Below are 19,941 nucleotides of genomic sequence, written 5' to 3' on the forward strand. Positions count from 1 at the left end.
CACCGGTTGTTGCTCAGTGTCCGTGAGTCAGCTGTACTACACAATGGCTGGAGGAGGTGAGACTCCTGAACTTTTTTCCCCCATCAAAGAAAACGAAATCGCTTGTATGGGAATACTTCGGCTACAGAAAAGTTACAGACGGCTGCAGCTTGGAAGAGGAGGAGGGCCAACTGGCATGTAAAACATGTTTGAGGAGGGTGACTGCCGAGGATGCAATACCTCCAAAATGATTTCAACTTTTTTTTTGAGTGAAGCAACTTTTTTTTGGGATCAAATCCTAAAGACACAAATCTACCGCCATAAGGCTCCGCCCAGGGGATACAATTTTTGACTGAGGTAACTACATTGGCACGACACCAGTGGGCGTACCATATTCAATTGATGATGATCTTGGTGAAAAAGTATAGCTGTCCTGCCAGCAGCCTAATTTAGAATTTTCCTCAAGAATAAAAAAAAAAAACACTCATTTTCAACTTATTATTATAAATATAAATATTCTTGTAAGTTAATTTTTTTGCTGACACTGCGTTTCAAGGTCATCAACATGTTGTGCCGGCCGTGCCCCAAAAGTCAAACTCCGCCTATGCTTAGCCAAAAAATAACTACAAACGTATAATATTCCAGTATCTATGAAGTAGTCATCCTTTTGATCTGATTACTTTTTTGCACACTATTGCCATTTTCTTGATGAGCTTCAAGAGGAGTCACCTAAAATGTTTTTTGACTTCACAGGTATGCCTTTTCATAATTGATTAGTGGAATTTATTTCTTTATCAATGGGGTTGGGACTAGACACGTGCTGATTACCAGTTTCAAGGTATACCGTGGTATGAAAACGTCATGGTTCAAAACCGCAAACATTTTCCGTCATACCGTCCCTAAGGTATTAGCTATTCTTTATGTCCCAAAAATGTATGGGGAAATCCATAGCTTGCAGCTGCAATGCTTAACCTTCCCCCAGTGGTTGGTGCTCAGTGTCAGTGAGTCAGCTGTGCTACACGATGGCTGGAGGAGATGAAACTCCTGAACTTTTTTCCCCTATCGAAGAAAACGAAATCGCTGGTATGGGAATACTTCGGCTACAGAGAAGTTACAGACGGCTGCAGCTTAGAAGAGGAGGGCCAACTGACATGTAAAACATGTTTGCGGAAGGCGGCTGCCGAGGAGGCAATACATCCAATATGATTTCGCATTTATACAAAATTAAAGGTAAGTAAACACTGTCATGAACGTTTCCTACCAGCTACAAGAGTTAACTCCAGCGTGTTTAGTGTGTCTATCGGTGATAAAAAGTGTGTTTTTTTTTCTCTGGCAACATTCTGTGTTGAGAAAGAGAGTATGTGTATAATGTAAACATGATACGAGTTATACATATGTGCTTTTTATGGCATATAATTCAATTATTTTTCTTCTGATGGTAATAATTAGGGGTGTGACAAAATGTCGAAATGGTGATTTATCGTGATACTTTGTATCCCAAAAGGTTATCGATATGCTCCTGCCAAGAATCGAGATATTGTTTTAAAAAGGTCAATATCTAAAAAAATTAATAAAAAGGAACCATCAAGTTGCTACCAAAATCTTCCACCATAATAGTGTTTCAGTTAATTCTAAGGCTGCATTGACAGTGCACGACGCCCAATCCATTTAGACTTCTGGGTTTTCAGGTCATTTACAGGTCACTTGCGGTTCATTTTAGGGCATTTATAGGTCATTTCCTGTTGAGTTTGAGTCACAGCCTATTCATTTGGGTGATTCCCAGGTCACTTCCTGTCCTGTAACTCAAAATCAACAGGAAGTGACCCATAAAATACCCCAAAATCAACAGGAAGTAACTGAAAATCAACAGGTAAATGACCTTAAATGGCCCAAAATTACCTCATTGCCTGGCATTGGCTGCTACTGACAGCCATAGACGTCCAATCCATTTGTAATGGGAGGGCCCCACGGATTGGACATCTACTAGTGATAAACTCATTCCAATTCAGAGCAGAAGCTTGTTTTTCTGTTTATTATGTTTATTAGTAGAGATGTCCCGATCGATCGGGATGCTGATCACGTCATTTTGAAAGTATCGGAATCGGCAAAAAAATATCGGACATGCTTTTTTTTAATATATATATATTTTTTAATTAAATCGTTTTCTAATTGTATTTAACGTTACAGACATAATATGTTACACTCAACCAGAGTCTTTAGTTTAGGCTTAAGGTAGGGTTATCAAACTTATCCCGTTAACAGCGGTAATTAATTTTTTTATTTTTTTTTATTTATCACGTTAAAATATTTAACGCAATTAACGCATGCGCTGCACGACCCACTCATGCATTGTCGCGTTCAATCTGCAATGGCGCCGTTTTACCTATATGTAGAACTAAAAGGTAGCGTAAAATGAGTAGAGTGAATTTTGGCAACCTTTGGAGCCTTTTTTAAATTGGCTAAAGCCTTACAATCCCTCTCCCTACGATTAAAATATCGTGTGAAGCAATATGGGGAAGAAAGGTAGTAATTGATCTATTTCTTAACACCCTATGTTATTTCCCAAAGATATATCAATTGGTACCACTACGCACAGTCATGGTTGCACTTCCCATCATGCATTTCAGCAGAACAGTTAAATGGCTACAGTATCATTTACTGAAAGCTCAACAAATACACTAGATGGCAATATTTAGTCACAATATACAAAGTCACATTTATCCTTTAATTACAAGTCTTTCTATCCAAGGATCCCACTCACAGAAAGAATGTTAATAATGTAAATGCCATCTTGAGGATTTAGTGTCATAATAAACAAATACAGTACTTATGTACTGTATGTTTTATGTATATATTTGTCCGAGTTTTACTCATTTTTTTTTTCTTAATGCATTGCCAAAATGTATATGATCGGGGAAAATTATCGGGAATGATTGGAATTGAATCGAGAGCAAAAGAAAGCAATCGGATCGGGAAATATCGGGATCGGCAGATACTCAAACTAAAACGATCGGGATCGGATCGGGAGCAAAAAAACATGATCGGAACAACCCTATTTATTAGTTGTTGGTCAGAAAATCATTCTGGGATATTCAACAAATGTATCGATAAACATTGTATCGCCATATTGTCAGATCATCGTTATCGTGAGCTTTGTATCGCAAATCGTATCTTACCGTAAGGTACAAAGAGGTTCCCTCTCCTAGTAATAATGTTGAACTGTGGATGTGGGTTTAGGCTCACATAAATGACTGCATTTATTTAAATTTTATTTAGAATATTTCAGTTATTTCAGTTTTTGTTATATTTTTTTTTGAGTTAAGGTTTTACTTATGTTCCAATTTGCTAATATGTTTTGAAAAATAAAAATCTTGTTCAATGGAAAATCTTTGTTTTGTTTTGTTTTTCTATCTCAAAATAACACATTTTGAAATCGTGATATTTTGGCTTAAGGTTATCATACCGTCAGAATTTCACACGTCTCGCAAATCCCTAATTTACAGTATGTTAGTTTTCAAAAGAGAAACATACTATATACCGAAAACGTAATTCATTTGCTTGTGAAATTAACGTTCCACTTAAGTGTATTGCCATCGCACACTAGTGTAGTGCCATTTTATAACGTAGATTTAATGTTTTAACGTGAAAATATTGATGGTTAATTGTGATCAATTTCCAGTGTTGTCAGTAACGCGTTACTAAGTAACGTTACTAAGTAACGCGTTACCGTAATCTGATTACTTTCTTCGGTAACAAGTAATCTAACGCGTTAATTTTTCCAAGCCAGTAATCCGATTAAAGTTAGTTTCCCTAGTGCCTGTGCGTTACTATTTTGCTTTTGTCCGCATAATGTATGTAGAATGAAGAACACTGTAGTCATGTACGAAGAGCATTCTCATCAGGGGGGAAAAAGAAAACGGGTCACATGTTTTACGGTGCTGTTTGAGGCTGAGCGCTGTCTGCCACGGTGGCCAACTTCTGACGAGGCAGCGAGGCTAACAGTGAAAGGCAGGATATGTACCGCAAATAGATGCCTTTGCTCACTGGAAATATAGCCATTACTTCACATTTCTGTCCAGTAAAGATGACAAAAGTATCTCCGTTGGATGTCACGTTTTCTCATCGGGGGGGGGGACGGCTCACGTGTTTTACCATGCTATGAGCGCTGTTGGCGGCTAACAAACAACTGGCTACCTCTCAGGATGCTAACAGTGGAAGACGTAGGAGAAGAACCACAAATGGCTGCATTTGCTTATTGGTCATAGAGCCATGACTTCACATTTCTCTCCAATAAAGATGACAAAAAATATCTCCGTGCGTCGCAAACTTTGCGCTGGCTCAAAAGGGCAGTCGACCGCTAATAACCCAAAGCCAACAGGTACGAAACAGCCAGCACTTTTACAGTTTGTAACCAGCCTTTACGTACGTTTTATAGTTATAGTTTGTAACCATAGGCGGAGTGTGACTGTGTGTGTGTGTGTGGGGGGGGGGGGGGTGACAAAAGCGCGAGTCAGTAAGTTTGGACACGCCTCATCATTTGTGCTTTTTATATATTTTCACTACTATTGTAAATTCTCAGTGAAAATATTAAAACTATGAATGAACATGAGGAATTATGTTCTTGAAAACAGGTTTTATATTGTAAATTCTTCAAAGTATCCACCCTTGAGGTGTCTCCAAACTTTTGGCCTATAGACCCTACCCACGTGACGTCACAACTCCGCCCTCCTGACTGGTGCCGCCCAATTGTCCGTCAACACATCGTGTTTACCTGTTACGGCTACGTACATTCCTCCTATTTACGGCGTGTTTTTCTGCTCGTTAACATTAATAATCAAATTGGTGAAGGCGTGTGTGGCGGTCGGTTGCAATAACAGAGAAGATAGACGGAGAGACTTGAAGTTCTACCGGATTCCGAGAGACCCGGAGAGGAGAGAGCGAGATGGGCTGCTGCAATTCGACGAGAAAACTGGGCTCCAAACGATTACCACAGATTATGTAGTAGTCATTTTATATCTGGTAAAATGGATTTAATATATATTTAGAGGGTTTTGGGCTGACAACCACAATTAAGATCATTGCTAGGCTAATCGCCGACAACATACACGTATGTATGTAGTGAGAGTGCTATCGTTAAACCATATAAACATTAAAAGCCCTAGCTCCATTGACAAATGACATGAAATACATTAGACTTGACAGTGGATGTTAGCAAGAACAAAAGATTTTGAATTGAAAATTTCGTAACTCACCTTTCCAAGCACAAGATAGATTCCTGCCGAATTTTCGTGGACGAGGACCTGTTTCACCCAACCAGCAACGAAGTATTTATAAGCCTCCAAGCTCTTAAAGTTTTTCAAACTTTCGTGAGAATAGGCTGATTTTGTGTGGACAAGATAGTTGTAAATATCAGGGTAGCTAGCAGATGTCAGGCAAATACGGCGAAGACATCCATCCATCCATCCATTATCTTCCGCTTGTTCCGGGGTCGGGTCGCGGGGGCAGCAGCTTTAACAGGGAAGCCCAGACTTTCCTCTCCCCAGCCACTTCAACCAGCTCCTCCGGCGGGATCCCAAGGCGTTCCCAGGCCAGCCGAGAGACATAGTCTCTCCAGCGTGTCCTGGGTCGTCCCCGGGGCCTCCCGCTGGTGGGACATGCCCGGAACACCTCTCCAGGGAGGCGTCCGGGAAGAGTTAGCTTCAGCAGCTGGGGGTCGGACCGCCAAGGCCCCCGCCTTTGGCTGCCGCCCAACTCCCTACGCACCCGACCCCTTTGGCCCCTCCCACAGGTGGTGAGCCCATGGGAAGGGGAACCCACGTTGTTTTTTCGGGCTGAGCCCGGCCGGGCCCCATGGGGACAGGCAGGCCCGGCCACCGGACGCTTGCCTTCGAGCCCCACCTCCAGGCCTGGCTCCAGAGGGGGGCCCCGGTAACCCGCGTCCGGGCAAGGGAAACTGGGGTTCATTAATGTTGCTCATCATAAGGGGTCTTTTTGAGCCATACTTTGTCTGGCCTCTCACCTAGGACCTGTTTGCCATGGGTGACCCTACCAGGGGCTTGAAGCCCCAGACAACATAGCTCCTAGGATCATTGAGACACGCAAACCCCTCCACCACGATAAGGTGATGACTCATAAACTGAAGCTTTTCCACATAACGCCTTTTATGCATCCAGTGAGTTTACGGCATCCGAAAGCACCGGGTCTTCCATGAAATGCATTATAAATTGCTCGATCAATTGAGACCATTGATAATACAGACACAAAATGACGGACAAGGGGGCGGAACAATACAGCGATCATGTGATTTTGTGACGTCGGTGGGTAGGGTCTATACTGAATGCATTATGAAATACTTTGTAGGATTCTTGTTCATTTCATTTGTTTTTGTTGTTTGTCTTAAAGCTTTACAACTTTTATAGACAGCATTTTAACAGCTAGGTCTTTATTTTAAAGGGGGAGTTCAGAATTTTTGATATTAGGCTTAATCTTCGAGTTAGTGGGGGTTTAATTAGTCGTTGGAGTTGTTTTGAACAAATTCTGAGCAGTTTGTCAGTTATTTGTTAGTTTCAGGGCTCCGGAGTGGCTGAGCTAGCGCAAGTCAGTGGTGGTTGAAATCAACTCCATTAAACCCCTGCAAACTCGAACATAAAGCCTTATCTGAAAAATTCAATTACATGCGATGAAATTTTTCTGTTGAGGCAGCAAAGGGAGAAAAATTGGGAAAAGTAACTGACAAATTACTTTTAAAGTAACTTAGTTACTTTGATAATAAAGTAATCAGTAAAGTAACGAGATTACTTTTTTTAGGAGTAATCAGTAATCAGTAATTAAATTACTTTTTCAAGTAATCTGTGACATCACTGTCAATTTCACAATTTAGATTTCACTTTATGGCGTGATTATTGCGAATGCTCCGTTTAGCAAAGCAATGACATTGTCATTAACCATCTTATGTACGCGGATGATGTGGTGGTGCTCTCCCTATGCAGTGCTGGCTTGCAGGAGCTGCTCTCAATATGTGCCCAATTTGGTGACCGTTTTGACATCAAATATAACGCAGGGAAAAGTAGCATCGTGATTGTACGCTCTGAAGAAGATAGGGCGGCTATATACCCTTGATTCTTTCTGGGCAAAATAGCTCCGAATATTTGCAATGAAGCTAAATATCTCTTTATATCTGTAGACTTGTCAGATGACAGGGATATACTTTGTTAATGTTGTAAATATTATGCACTGGCAAATATGCTTAAAAGATTTTCTATGTGCTCCCTCCACGTTAAAACCTCACTGTTTAGGGCTGGGGTCCTCAATTAGCGGACCGCGGTCCACGACCGGACCACGGCACACCTCTCTGTGGACCCACAGACAAACAAAACGCGAAAATAAACTTTTTTTCAACATACATCATCTGTATGAATCGCCAATCTATCGCTATAAACTACAATGCATTTTTAGTCAAATATCTTCCATGTTCCACTTCTGTTATCATCTCTATGACAACGATGCGCGGATTGGCTGAGAGAGCCTGCATGGATGCAGGCTTTAACGCAGTGTCCTCACCCACAGCGGTTAAAAACCAAAAACGAAGATACAGTACCAAGCCTACTTTCACAAGTGTTAAAATGTTTCTTTCTTTCTGTGCCATTTCAGCACCCTCTTGTGGTTAGTTTAATAACGCAAGGTTATTTTAAATAGGCATTCTTTGGCCACCTAAGCAATTTAACAAACTAGGATTTTAAAATAATTCGCTTTGTTTTTGCGTTGAAGTATGCTTAATTAAGTTGAGAACGTTAATTAAAATACATAGTAAAACAATAATAGCAATAAATAATAATTAGGACTGTCAAAATTATCACGTTAACGGTTGGTAATTAATTTTTTAAAAATAATAACGTTAAAATATTTGACGCAATTAATACACATGCCCCGCTCAAACAGATTCAAATGACAGTACAGTGTAATGCCCGCTTGTTACTTGTTTTTTGGTGTTTGGCGCCCTCTGCCGGCGCTTGGGTCCAACTGATTTTATGGGTTAGTACCATGAGTGAGCATGGTGTAATTATTGACATCAACAATGGCGAGCTACTAGTTTATTTTTTATTGAAAATTCTACAAATTTTAATAAAATGAAAACATTAAGAGGGATTTTAATATAAAATTTCTATAACTTGTACTAACATTTATCTTTTAAGAACTACAAGTCTTTCTATCCATGGATCACTTTAAGAGAATGTTAATAATGTTAATGCCATCTTGTTGATTTATTGTTATAATAAACAAATACAGTACTTATGTACTGTATGTTGAATGTATATATCCGTCTTGTGTCTTATCTTTCCATTCCAACAATAATTTACAGAAAAATATGGCATATTTTATAGATGGTTTCAATTGCGATTAATTACGATTAATTAATTTTGAAGCTGTAATTAACTCGATTAAAAAATTTAATCGTTTGACAGCCCTAATAATAATATAAAAGAATCTGAAAAATAATAATAATTAAATACGTATAGTTTTATGTATGATGAAAATGAGCGAAATCAGTCATCCATGGTAAAATAGGTAAATAAATAAATAAATAAAATCCGTAAAAAAACTAAACAAACAAACAAAAAAAACATTGAGGCTGCTTTTGTCTGGAATGTCACTAATTCGCAACAGTAGGCATCTAGGGAACCATGCTAAGTTAGCAAAAGTGTCTTAATACTTCTTGTTCCTTTACTCCACTGCATCTTTACGGACTGTAACTTCGCCTGCTAAATCCCATTAGCGGTCCTGGGGCTTCCTGTCTATCCGTCCTGGGAGTGGATCTCTCCTAACTGTGGTACTTCCCAAGGTTTCTCATTTTCTCCCGAAGACTCTGGAGGTTTTGGAGTTTTTCCTTGCCGACATGGAGGGTTTAAGGATGGGGGATACCCAGGACTTGAATTTATTTATTCATCTTTGTTGCTTCATTTGCTGTTTCTGATTGTGTATCATATTGCCTCTGCAAAGCCCTTTGAGACAACGTTGTTGTGATCCAGGGCTATACAAATAAAATTGAATTGAATTGAATATCAGTCGTCATTCATTATTTTAGGTTTTTCATTGAACTTAATGCACACTATGACCTCAGCTGTACGTGCAAACGCTCAGTGTAGTCGAAAGTATTGATTTGTTTTCAAATGCAAGGACAAACGTAACGTGTCTTCAGACGAATGAATTTGCTAGAAAATTTTAGATACCTGGGGGGAAAAAAACGACACAAATTCAGTAACAAAGTATCAGTACTCCATTACTTCCCACCTGCGTATATAGTGAACCTATTTCTCCAATAAACCCTCAGCCTCAGCACCGCTTTTGGCTGCCATCGTAGAGCGAGCCCTGATCAGAGGCCACTCGCATGGAAGAGGATGAGAGAAGAAGGAGATGAGAGGAGCGCTGGGAAGAGAAAGGCCTCAAGCAGCATGACCAGCACAGCTCTCGCTCTTTCTCTCTTTCTGTGTCTTTGACTCTGTGCGCTGTGATGGGCTGCCCACGCACACGAAAGAGGGAAAAAAATGTACCCCTCTCCACAAATACAATACGCACACATCCACACTCGCATCTCTGTGTGCCACTTTGACAGTGATCGGCCGCCCACAGCCTCTCAGTAGGCATGAAGGAGCTCCGACACATACACACAAGCAGTTGCAAAGCGGCGCTCTCACACGCTTAAAAACCCACCTACCTTCTGGCCGTCTCTCAGCAGCACACAGAGCTGACAATGGTATCCTCATTTCACATTTCACGGCCTTCCCGTGCCTAGAAAAGATCTCCGAATGTGTGCGCCTTTAATGCATCGGGACCTTTAAAAGCGTGTTTTTTTCTAAATGAGAGCTGTCAGCCTGACAAGAGAAATAAGCGTAAAATCTTTGAAGGCGTTTGTACTGTGAGTAAGTGCATTTGTTTGTTTTTTGTGGGAATTTAACATTAATACATCTTTGGTATTTAAAGAACGTTCATTCAAGGAGTGATTGGTATGGCTGCCTCGCAATTTATCAATTCCGGGTTTGAATCTCTGCTCGGGCCCTTCTTTTGTGCTATTTGGGTTTTCTACTCAGGTTTGTGTTGGTAAAATATGACAGCTCTTGTACTCGGACTCAATATTGGATTGTGCAAGTGTATGTTTATAATAAATGTGCAAGGCCGACTGCAAATTATTGTGCTACGGTCACCATGGTGACAAGGAGGCCAGGCAAACACAATGGCCTTCATTCTTGATCATGTCTCTATTTTGTCTCTCATAACAGAAAGAGTTACCTTCAACTTTTGGACACATTGTGCAGGTTTGTGTTGTTTTAGTCAGGTGTTACTTACCTTAAGAGTGTCATATCTAAAATATAACCTGAAGTTGGCTCGCATCTCAATTTATTTTACGCATTACCCACACGTTGTGAAACTCTTGACCCACCTGTGCAGATGGGCTCGTCCCCACTCCACCGACGGTCACCCTGACAACGGCGAATGACGACATCCAGGCCGCTGGGTAACGTCAAACCCGGTTTGCATCGCACTTCCAGCAGGGCCGAAAAGGAATGAGTGGGATGGAGGAGACGAGCCACCGCGTCCTCTCTGGGGGCCAAGGGCCACGGGCACGTGCGACCTTAGTGGCAAAGCAAGGGAAGAGCAAAGGTGACCTACAGTTCCATGAATTAAATATCTCACAAATACCTCAAAAAGCACAACAATGAACTGAAAAACTGGCGAATTTGCAAAACCAACTCTCACACTCACCCAAAAATTCTCTCTCATGCGAAAACCTCATATATACACATAAAAATACTCTCTCATATATGCATAAAACTCTCATACATCACCATAAAATCTTAAAATGCCCAGGAAAACCGTTCACACAACAACAAAAACTCTCACATAAAATCCTAAACAACTCATATTCACCCAAAAAAATAAATCACACGCACATTAAAAACCTTTCATTCACAATAAAACCTCCAAAGAACCCCTGACTTTTTCAGTCCAAATGCACAAAAAACACCTAATAACTTCTCATTAACACTCAAAAAGTCTCACAAACGTCCAAAACAGCAGGCATAATTAAAAACCTCTCATAATCTTCAAGAAACTTCTCATTCGCTTAAAAACTCACAAAATAAATCTCTCACACTAACAAAAACTCTCATGTACTAACCTAAAAAATCCCTCTCACAAACCTCTTTAACACTTAACACACACTAATTTCCATAGAAAATACACTTGCACATTAATCACACTTACGAAAACCCCTCTCACTTTCACTTAAAAAAAAAAAAAAAACTCACAAAACCCTCTCAAACTCCAATAAAATCTTGTTTAAATTCACCCATAAATTATAAAAGACCCCCCCCCCCCCCCCCAAAAAAAAAAAAAACGAACCTAAAAAAATGTCACGCAAGCAAAAACCTATAGACAAGTTTCCTGAGCGAAACATGGGCTACGCCAACTTTGACATTTTCTGCTACAGACTCCTGGTTTATACAGAACATAAATATTAACGAAGATGCAGAATAAGTTGAGCCTTCCATCATCAAAGTAGAATGCACGTAGCCTCAATATACAGTGGGGCAAATAAGTATTTAGTCAACCACTAATTGTGCAAGTTCTCCCACTTGAAAATATTAGAGGCCTGCAATTGTCAACATGGGAAACCTCAACCATGAGAGACAGAATGTGGGGAAAAAAAACAGAAAATCACATTGTTAGATTTTTAAAGAATTTATTTGCAAATCACGGTGGAAAATATTATTTGAGCAATACCAAAAGTTCATCTTAATACTTGTTAATACTGTTACAATACGGTTATGTACTCTTTGTTGGCAATAATGGAGGCCAAACGTTTTCTGTAACTCTTCACAAGCTTTTCACACACTGTTGCTGGTATTTTTGCCCATTCCTCCATGGAGATCTCCTCTAGAGCAGTGATGTTTTGGGGCTGTCGTTGGGCAACATTGACTTTCAACTCCCTCCACAGATTTTCTATGAGGTTGAGATCTGGAGACTGGCTAGGCCACTCCAGGATCTTGAAATGCTTCTTACGAAGCCACTCCTTTGTTGCCCTGGCTGGGTGTTAGGGATCAATGTCATGCTGAAAGACACAGCCACGTCTCATCTTCAATGCCCTTGCTGATGGAAGGAGATTTTCACTCAAAATCTCTCGATACATGGCCCCATTCATTCTTTCCTTTACACAGATCAGTCGTCCTGATCCCTTTGCAGAAAAACAGCCCCAAAGCATGATGTTTCCACCCCCATGCATCACAGTGGGTATGGTGTTCTACAGATGCAATTCAGTATTCTTTCTCCTCCAAACACGAGAACCTGTGTTTCTACCAAAAAGTTCTATTTTGGTTTCATCTGACCATAACACATTCTCCCAGTCCTCTTCTGCATCATCCTAATACTCTCTAGCGAACCGCAGACGGGCCTGGACGTGTACTTTCTTCAGCAGGGGGACACGTCTGGCAGTGCAGGATTTGAGTCCCTGGTGGCGCATTGTGTTACTGATAGTAGCCTTTGTGACTGTGGTCCCAGCTCTCTGTAGGTCATTCACTAGGTCCCCCCATGTGGTTCTGGGATTTTTGCTCACCGTTCTTGTTAACATTTTGACGACACGGGGTGAGATCTTGCATGGAGCCCCAGATCAAGGGAGATTATCAGTGGTCTTGTATGTCTTCAATTTTCTAATAATTTCTCCCACAGTTGATTTCTTTACACCAAGCGTTTTACCTATTGCAGATTCAGTCTTCCCAGCCTGGTGCAGGTCTACAATTTTGTCTCTGGTGTCCTTCGACAGCTCTTTGGTCTTGGCCATAGTAGAGTTTGGAGTGTGACTGACTGAGATTTTGGACAGGTGTCTTTTATACCGATAATGAGTTAAAACAGGTGCCATTAATACAAGTAACGAGTGGAGCCTCGTTAGACCTCGTTAAAAGAAGTTAGACCTCTATGACAGCCAGAAATCTTGCTTGTTTGTAGGTGACCAAATACTTATTTTCCACTCTAATTTGGAAATAAATTCTTTAAAAATCAAACAATGGGATTTTCTGTTTTTTTTTTTTTACCTTATTCTATCACTCATGGTTGAGGTTTACCCATGTTGACAATTGTAGGCCTCTAATCTTTTCAAGTAGGAGAACTTGCACAATTGGTGGTTGACTAAATACTTATTTGCCCCACTGTATGTCCATCAACATACAGTAAGTGTTGTTGTGAGGCACATTAAGTTGTCTTCCCTTGCCTAACAGCGTTTCCACCTGTAAACAAACGAACAAAAACTTGTAACACTTGCATTTATGCATTTAGGGTAAGACGCCAATGTATGACTTATAGTAGATGAGTGTTTGTTTTTCATTTCTTTATTGTTGTATAACTAGATTTAGCCAAGCTAATGATGTCTCGCCTGTGATGCAAAACACAGAATTGTAGTCAAATTGAACATAATTGTGCCATCCTACATGTACTGATTAGCAACAGGCTAGCAGCAAATAGCATGTGTTGCAGCCGCGGCAGTACAGTAGTTGTAGTAAATAATATTAAACATCATCATGAATTACAATCATAATCGTAATAACAAAATCAAAGACAAGTTGTTTCATGAGCAAGATTTAAGCTTTCGTATATTTGGAGCACTGGACACATGAAAATGCAGGGATAGGAAAAACATACCTTCCATAATTTAGCGGCAACATAGCTACATAAAAACCTGGTCTTTGAGGTGGCACGGGCTTGGTTCCACATCTGCCTTCATGAACATGATGTCCTCCCATGTCGTGATGACGGCAGATGGATGCGGTATTTCCAAATTGCCTTTTTTGAGGGATTTTGATGAGTGATGCCACTCCAGCTCCATTGCTGTTTTGGTTAGAGATTGTGTAAAACAGAAGTCGCGAGCAGAAATTCGGAAATAAAGCGCAAGTACTTTGGAAACTTGTCTATGAACCTCTTACATACCCAAAAAATCAACAAGCAAATATTCACTTTCACACCAAAAAAATCCACTTATGCAAAACCAACAAATCCTCAAAACATCAGACATGTGGGGGGGGGGGGCAAATGTATTTTTACATTCATGAGTTATAATAGTCAAAAATAGTGTCAGAGGAAGTTCAAAAGTGTAAATGGAGGTCACCTCATTTCTGCAATGCTGATTATGAGAATCATGTCCTTTTTGATACTTTTTTGGGTCATTTGTGCTGTGTCAGGTGTGTTGACACAGCTGTGAGTAAAGACAATTACAAGTGGGGGTGAACCCCTGTACCCCCTCAAACAGCAATAAGCTACCTGGAGCCACACAGCTGAGACCACACTGCCCGTCGCACAGACACTGCCGTTTGCTGCCACAATCGAGGTCGGCTTTGCACGGACGGGGACACGTCCTTCTTCTCTCTTCTCCCACCAGCCTCTTTGGGCACGGCTCTGTTGGGACACACACACAGTTCCATTTGGCCCTTTGTTTTCTTCACTGTTTTTACGCCCCCCTTATAAACACAGCAAACACCTCAAGGCGACAATAAGATTTTGTTGGTTTGTCTGTTCTGCTTTGGGTTGTGTTTGACAAAAGGGCAAATTCAGTGTGGGTGGGCCGGACGATGTTTGCCCCCCAGCTTTCTTTTTGAGTGACTGGTTTAGACCAGGTGTGTCAAACATTGGAGATACGGTTCCCTTCGGGTGTTTGCCGCGATTCATCTAACAAATCAACAGCTAATCCTTTATCGAACATCAAAATTGACAACTATTTTTTTAACTAGGGCTGTCAAGCGATTAAAATTTTTTATCCAGTTAATCACAGCTTAAAAATTAATTAATTGTAATTAATCGCAATTCAAACCATCTTTAAAATATGCCATATTTTTCTGTAAATTATTATTGGAATGGAAAGATAAGACACAAGACATTTATATACATTCAACATACTGTACATAAGAACTGTATTTGTTTATCATAACAATAAATCAACAAGATGGCATTAACATTATTACATTCTGTTAAAGCGATCCATGGATAGAAAGACTTGTAGTTCTTAAAAGATAAATGTTAGTACAAGTTATAGAAATTTTATATCAAAACCCCTCTTAATGTTTTCGTTTTAATAAGATTTGTAAAATTTTCAATCAAAAAATAAACTAGTAGCTCACCATTGTTGATGTTAATAATTACACCATGCTCATGGTGCTGAAAACCATAAAATCAGTCGCACCCAAGCGTCAGCAGAGGGCGACAAAACCCAAAAAAACACAAGTAACAAGTGCACATGACACTGTGCTGTCTGTCTTTTTAATCTGTTTGAGCGGGGCATGTGCGTTAAATGCGTCAAATATTTTAACGTGATTAATTTAAAAAATTAAATACCGCCTGTTAACGCGCTAATTTTGACAGCCCTATTTTTAACCGATAAAATGTTTAGAGCAGGGATGTCAAACTCGTTATGGTTAATGGGTCACATCACATTTGCATCACTTAGACCTCATTTGGGCCAAGCAGTACATTTTTGGCCTAATAAGTTATAAATCCTGTATGCATGTATGAATGAACTAAAACTTGTCATCAGGCAGAACCGATCCGCAGGCCAGATTGGACCTCTTGGCGGGGCGGTTCCAGCCCGCGGACCATAGCTTTGATCGCTCGTCCAAGTCCTTTTTTTTTTAGCTTCTTGTTGCACATATTTCCTTGTATCTTTTTTTTTTTTTTTTTTTTTTTTTTTTAATACATTGTTTTTGTTCAAAAAAAAGAAGAAATAGTGTCATTTTTTAAATTTATTTTTGTATTTTTCTAAAGGGAAAATATCTAATATTCTCTTTTCTTTTTTCCCGTATTTTATTATTGAGTTTTAAGAATGTATTTAAATAAAAAAAAAAAAAAAGATGGAAAAAACAGTAAATATTCTCTTTTTTTAAATTATATTTGTAATAGTTTTTTTTTTTTTTTTTTAAATTAGAAAAAAAAAAAAATTTAAAAAAACGTAAATCTTGTCTTTTTCTAATTCATTTTTTATTTAAGAAACAATAAAGGAAAATATTATTTATTCAAAATTTTTTGATGTTTTAAATTTTTCTTAAAGAGGATAGCTGATTTCTGGTGTCCTCCATCTTTCATTGTGTTACGACAAAATATTAGAAGAAATTTAGCCAGTCAAAGCACACTATTTATTTTTGCAGGCCACACAAATTGATGTGGCTGGTCGGATCTAGACTCCGGGCCGCAGATTTGAAACCTATGGATTAGGGTGGGGTCTGTTTTAAAAATCTGAAAAGTTTGCTCTCCTCTGATTTAAACGGAAATAATTTCATGCAGGGATTAAAAACAAAAAACAAAAAAACACCTTGCGTGTGTATGTGCATGTGTGGGTACTCCATGTAAGCTTAGGTGAACAGATGGTGTTTGATTTTTGATTTTTTTTTTTTCAAACATCCAAGGAAGCAGATCACAGCTTTCACTAGATTTTATCGCTTACTTTAAAAGTCTATTTAATTCCATCATTTTTTTGTACTTTATATAATCCATCACAAGGCAAATCCTTTTTTTTTTTTTTTTTTTTTTTTTTTTATTAGCGTGCCAGCACAACGCAGGAGGAAATGGGGAGGCAACCCCTATGTAGGCTTGCTGTACAGTACTGTAAATTGTAAAACCAAAGCATGCATGTGTGTATAGTTGACACGTGGAATCCCTTTTTTTCCTTTCAACCAAAACACACATGTGCTGTGCACACATGGAAACATAAAGTACAGTACATGAGCAAGCAATAGAACGAGAAATGTATGAAAACTAAGAAAGAAAACACAAAAAAACGTGATTACATGAGTGTTTACTTTTCCTCAATGTACTAATATTTAATTTTTTGCTTTCTCCCTTTTCATTAAATGCATGACTGATAGTACCTGAAGATGTCTGCGGGGTCACGGTTCCGGTCAGAGCCACCATTAGGGTCACGAGCAGCAGAGCGCAATCCATCCTTGAAGGCAAGCCTGTGACCATCTGAGGTTGGGGCATGTGGATAACAACTAGGGAAAGAACAGAAGAGGGTTGGTGGGGGGACTAAAGAGTGGGAGGGGTGGTGGGGGTCATCGAAAAGAAGAGGGAGGGAGGGATTGCAACACATCTGGTCTGCGGTGAGGCGGAGGAAAGAGTGAATTCCAGTCGGAAGGACCTTTCACCCATTTCGGGAGAGACCAAATCAAATGAGTTTAATTGGCCGAGTGACACACGCCACAAATCCCAGTTTTTGCCAGCCAATTGCAGGAAGAATATCGACCAAAAAATATTTACATTCATGGGGATTGGATCATTTTGAGTCATTGTGTTTGTGCTCTTGCAACGTGGGAGAACATAAACACGAATTCAACGCAAATGAGTTGCAAAAAAGAGTTGGAGTGTATTCATCAGGAGAGGTGCTGATAAGAAACAGGTTGAGTCATTTCAATGCGTGGTTGTTAGGTCAGGGTTATTTGGTTGGTTGGATGGATTATTAGGATGGTTCAGTGAGGGCTTTTGGAGAGTGGCATAAGGTATCTTTGGTTTTCAAACAACATTAGGATAATAATAATCATTTAAAACAATGTGATTCAAGTTGGGAATGAAATTAGTAGTCGACGGCCATTCCATTTGAACTGGGGTGGGGTTGCCAGCCTTCCCAATTCAAATGGATTGGACATCTAGCTCCATTAAAGGCAGCCAATTAGTTCATATAAAAGGTACCACAATCATTGAGACTTACACTTTGACATAAAATGTCTAAATAGATTCCATTTTATGGCATCACATTCCATTTTATGGAATCAAAAACAGGTCGGGAAGAGTATCTATATCTATCGTACACTACATACGTACCAATGGAACTTTGTGTGTGTTCGTTCCCTATGGACTCCGAAACTGCTGGGTGGATTTTGAAGAAATTTTACACAGTTGTACTTCATGTTTCTAGGAGTGTTCTTAGATGGGTTTGAACTCTGCAGGTGTCCATTTAGCACGGAATATTAATTCAAAACTCCAAAAACTACCATGGAAAATCCCTGATTGTGACAGTTACAGAGCCGTCTTTTGGGCAAAATACGCCTATCTTGTGATTGAAATGTCACAGTTGGCTTTCAAACTTTACAGTTTCATGTAGAAATTTAAATGTGCTGGCTTTGAGTACTCCACAACAAGACTCTTGATTTAAAAAAAAAAAAAAAAAAAAGTATAATTTTTCGGAATATTACTAAGGGATTCATTTCGGCTGGATATTCATACGGTAGCAACTGTATATGTAATATATGTTACACCCGCAATTAGGGTTGTTCCGATCATGTTTGTTTGCTCCCGAGCCGATCTCGATCGTTTTAGTTTGAGTATCTGCCGATCCCGATATTTCCCGATCCGATTGCTTTTTTTTGCTCCCGATTCATTTCCAATCATTCCCGATTATTTTTCCCCGTCATATACATTTTGGCAATGCATTAAGAAAAAAATGAATAAAACTCGGACGAATATATACATACATTCGACATAAGTACTGTATTTGTTTATTATGACAATAAATCCTCAAGATGGCATTTACATTATTATTATTCTTTCTGTGAGAGGGATCCACGGATAGAAAGACTTGTAATTCTTAAAGGACAAATGTGACTTTGTATATTGTGACTAAATATTGCCATCTAGTGTATTTGTTGAGCTTTCAGTAAATGATACTGTAGCCATGCCCAAATGCATGATGGGAAGTGCAACCATGACTGTGCCTAATGCTACCAATTGATACATCTTAATATAATATAAATAAAATAGATAGTTAAGAAAAAGGTCAATTACTACCTTGCTTCCCCACATTGCTTCTCTATATAGGTACAACGGCGCCATTACAGATTGAGCGCGACAATGCGTGAGTGGGTCGTGTAGCACATTCATTAATTGCGTTAAATATTTTAACGTGATACATTTTTTAAAAAATTAATTACCGCCATTATTGGGATAAATTTGATAACCCTACCTTAAGCCTAAACTAAAGACTCTTGATAAGTGTAACATATTATGTCTGTAACGTTAAATACGATTAGAAAACGATTTAATAAAAATATATGTATATATTAAAAAAGGCATGTCCGATATTTTTTTGCCGATTCCGATACTTTGAAAATGACGTGATCGGACCCGATCGATCGGCATCGATCGGGACATCTCCACCCGCAATGGTTCATGGAATGTGGCAAACATGACTGAGAGTGGTGGTGATTTCTGTTCAATTAAGGTGCTGTCCCTTGGGTTTGTGTGATTTTATGAGGCACAAGAGCAGCAAGTGTGAAACATAAAAACGCTTGCTCTCATTCTTCATGGCGATTGCCACAATAATGTACAGTGATTGAAAGGTGATTGCGCATGAACCCCTTATGGTGGCCTTTTACTGTTACTACATTACAACTGCAACTCTAAGGAAAATATGTTTATCTGTCATTCGATTGTATTGCGTTCACGTTACACAAACCCAAGCAACGCCGGGTCATACTTCTCGTAGGAGACTAAAAATACAGACTGGAATGTTAATTAGAATTATTCATTCAATAAATTAATTGAATAATTCACTGCCAGCCAAAGGATATACAATAGGTATGTACTATTTACAGACGGTGAGATTTGGTAGTTGGTAAAAGAAGAAAATATATGTTCTAAATGTTTCTATGTTATTATACACTGTATAATAAAAATACCCTATAGCGGCTATAGACGTGCAATCCATGTGGAATAGGAGGGTTGGCAGAGACACCATTACAACAATCAATGGCAGTCAAAGAGTTAATGATAATATTAATAACTCCATCCATCCATTATGTACCGCTTAATCCGGGGTTGGATCACGGGAGCAGCAGCTTATAAAAACATTCTTTCATTCGCCGTTAGTCCTGCCAGTTCAAGTGGATTGGACATCTACTAGTGGTAAAATAATCTAATTCACTACTTCAATCACGTTGTTTC

The 19,941-nt window shown here is 39.3% G+C and overlaps 1 protein-coding gene across 3 annotated transcripts in view; it reads right to left on the bottom strand.

The window, feature by feature from the left end:
• Positions 1–17,038, bottom strand: part of ntd5 (ntl-dependent gene 5) — a 29,336-nt gene extending 12,298 nt beyond the window's left edge. For all 3 annotated transcript variants that reach the window (XM_057834500.1, XM_057834501.1, XM_057834499.1), the window contains exons 1-3: positions 16,875–17,038; positions 14,281–14,415; positions 10,415–10,606 (exon numbers count right to left, since the gene is read on the bottom strand). In XM_057834500.1, coding sequence (XP_057690483.1) covers positions 10,415–10,606; positions 14,281–14,415; positions 16,875–16,986 — 439 coding nt within the window. In that variant the 5' untranslated portion in view covers positions 16,987–17,038. The remainder of the gene's footprint in view (positions 1–10,414; positions 10,607–14,280; positions 14,416–16,874) is intronic.
• Positions 17,039–19,941: the final 2,903 nt, after the last annotated feature.

The sequence above is a fragment of the Corythoichthys intestinalis genome, chromosome 4 (genome assembly GCF_030265065.1).
Source record: "Corythoichthys intestinalis isolate RoL2023-P3 chromosome 4, ASM3026506v1, whole genome shotgun sequence".
NCBI lineage: Eukaryota > Metazoa > Chordata > Actinopteri > Syngnathiformes > Syngnathidae > Corythoichthys > Corythoichthys intestinalis.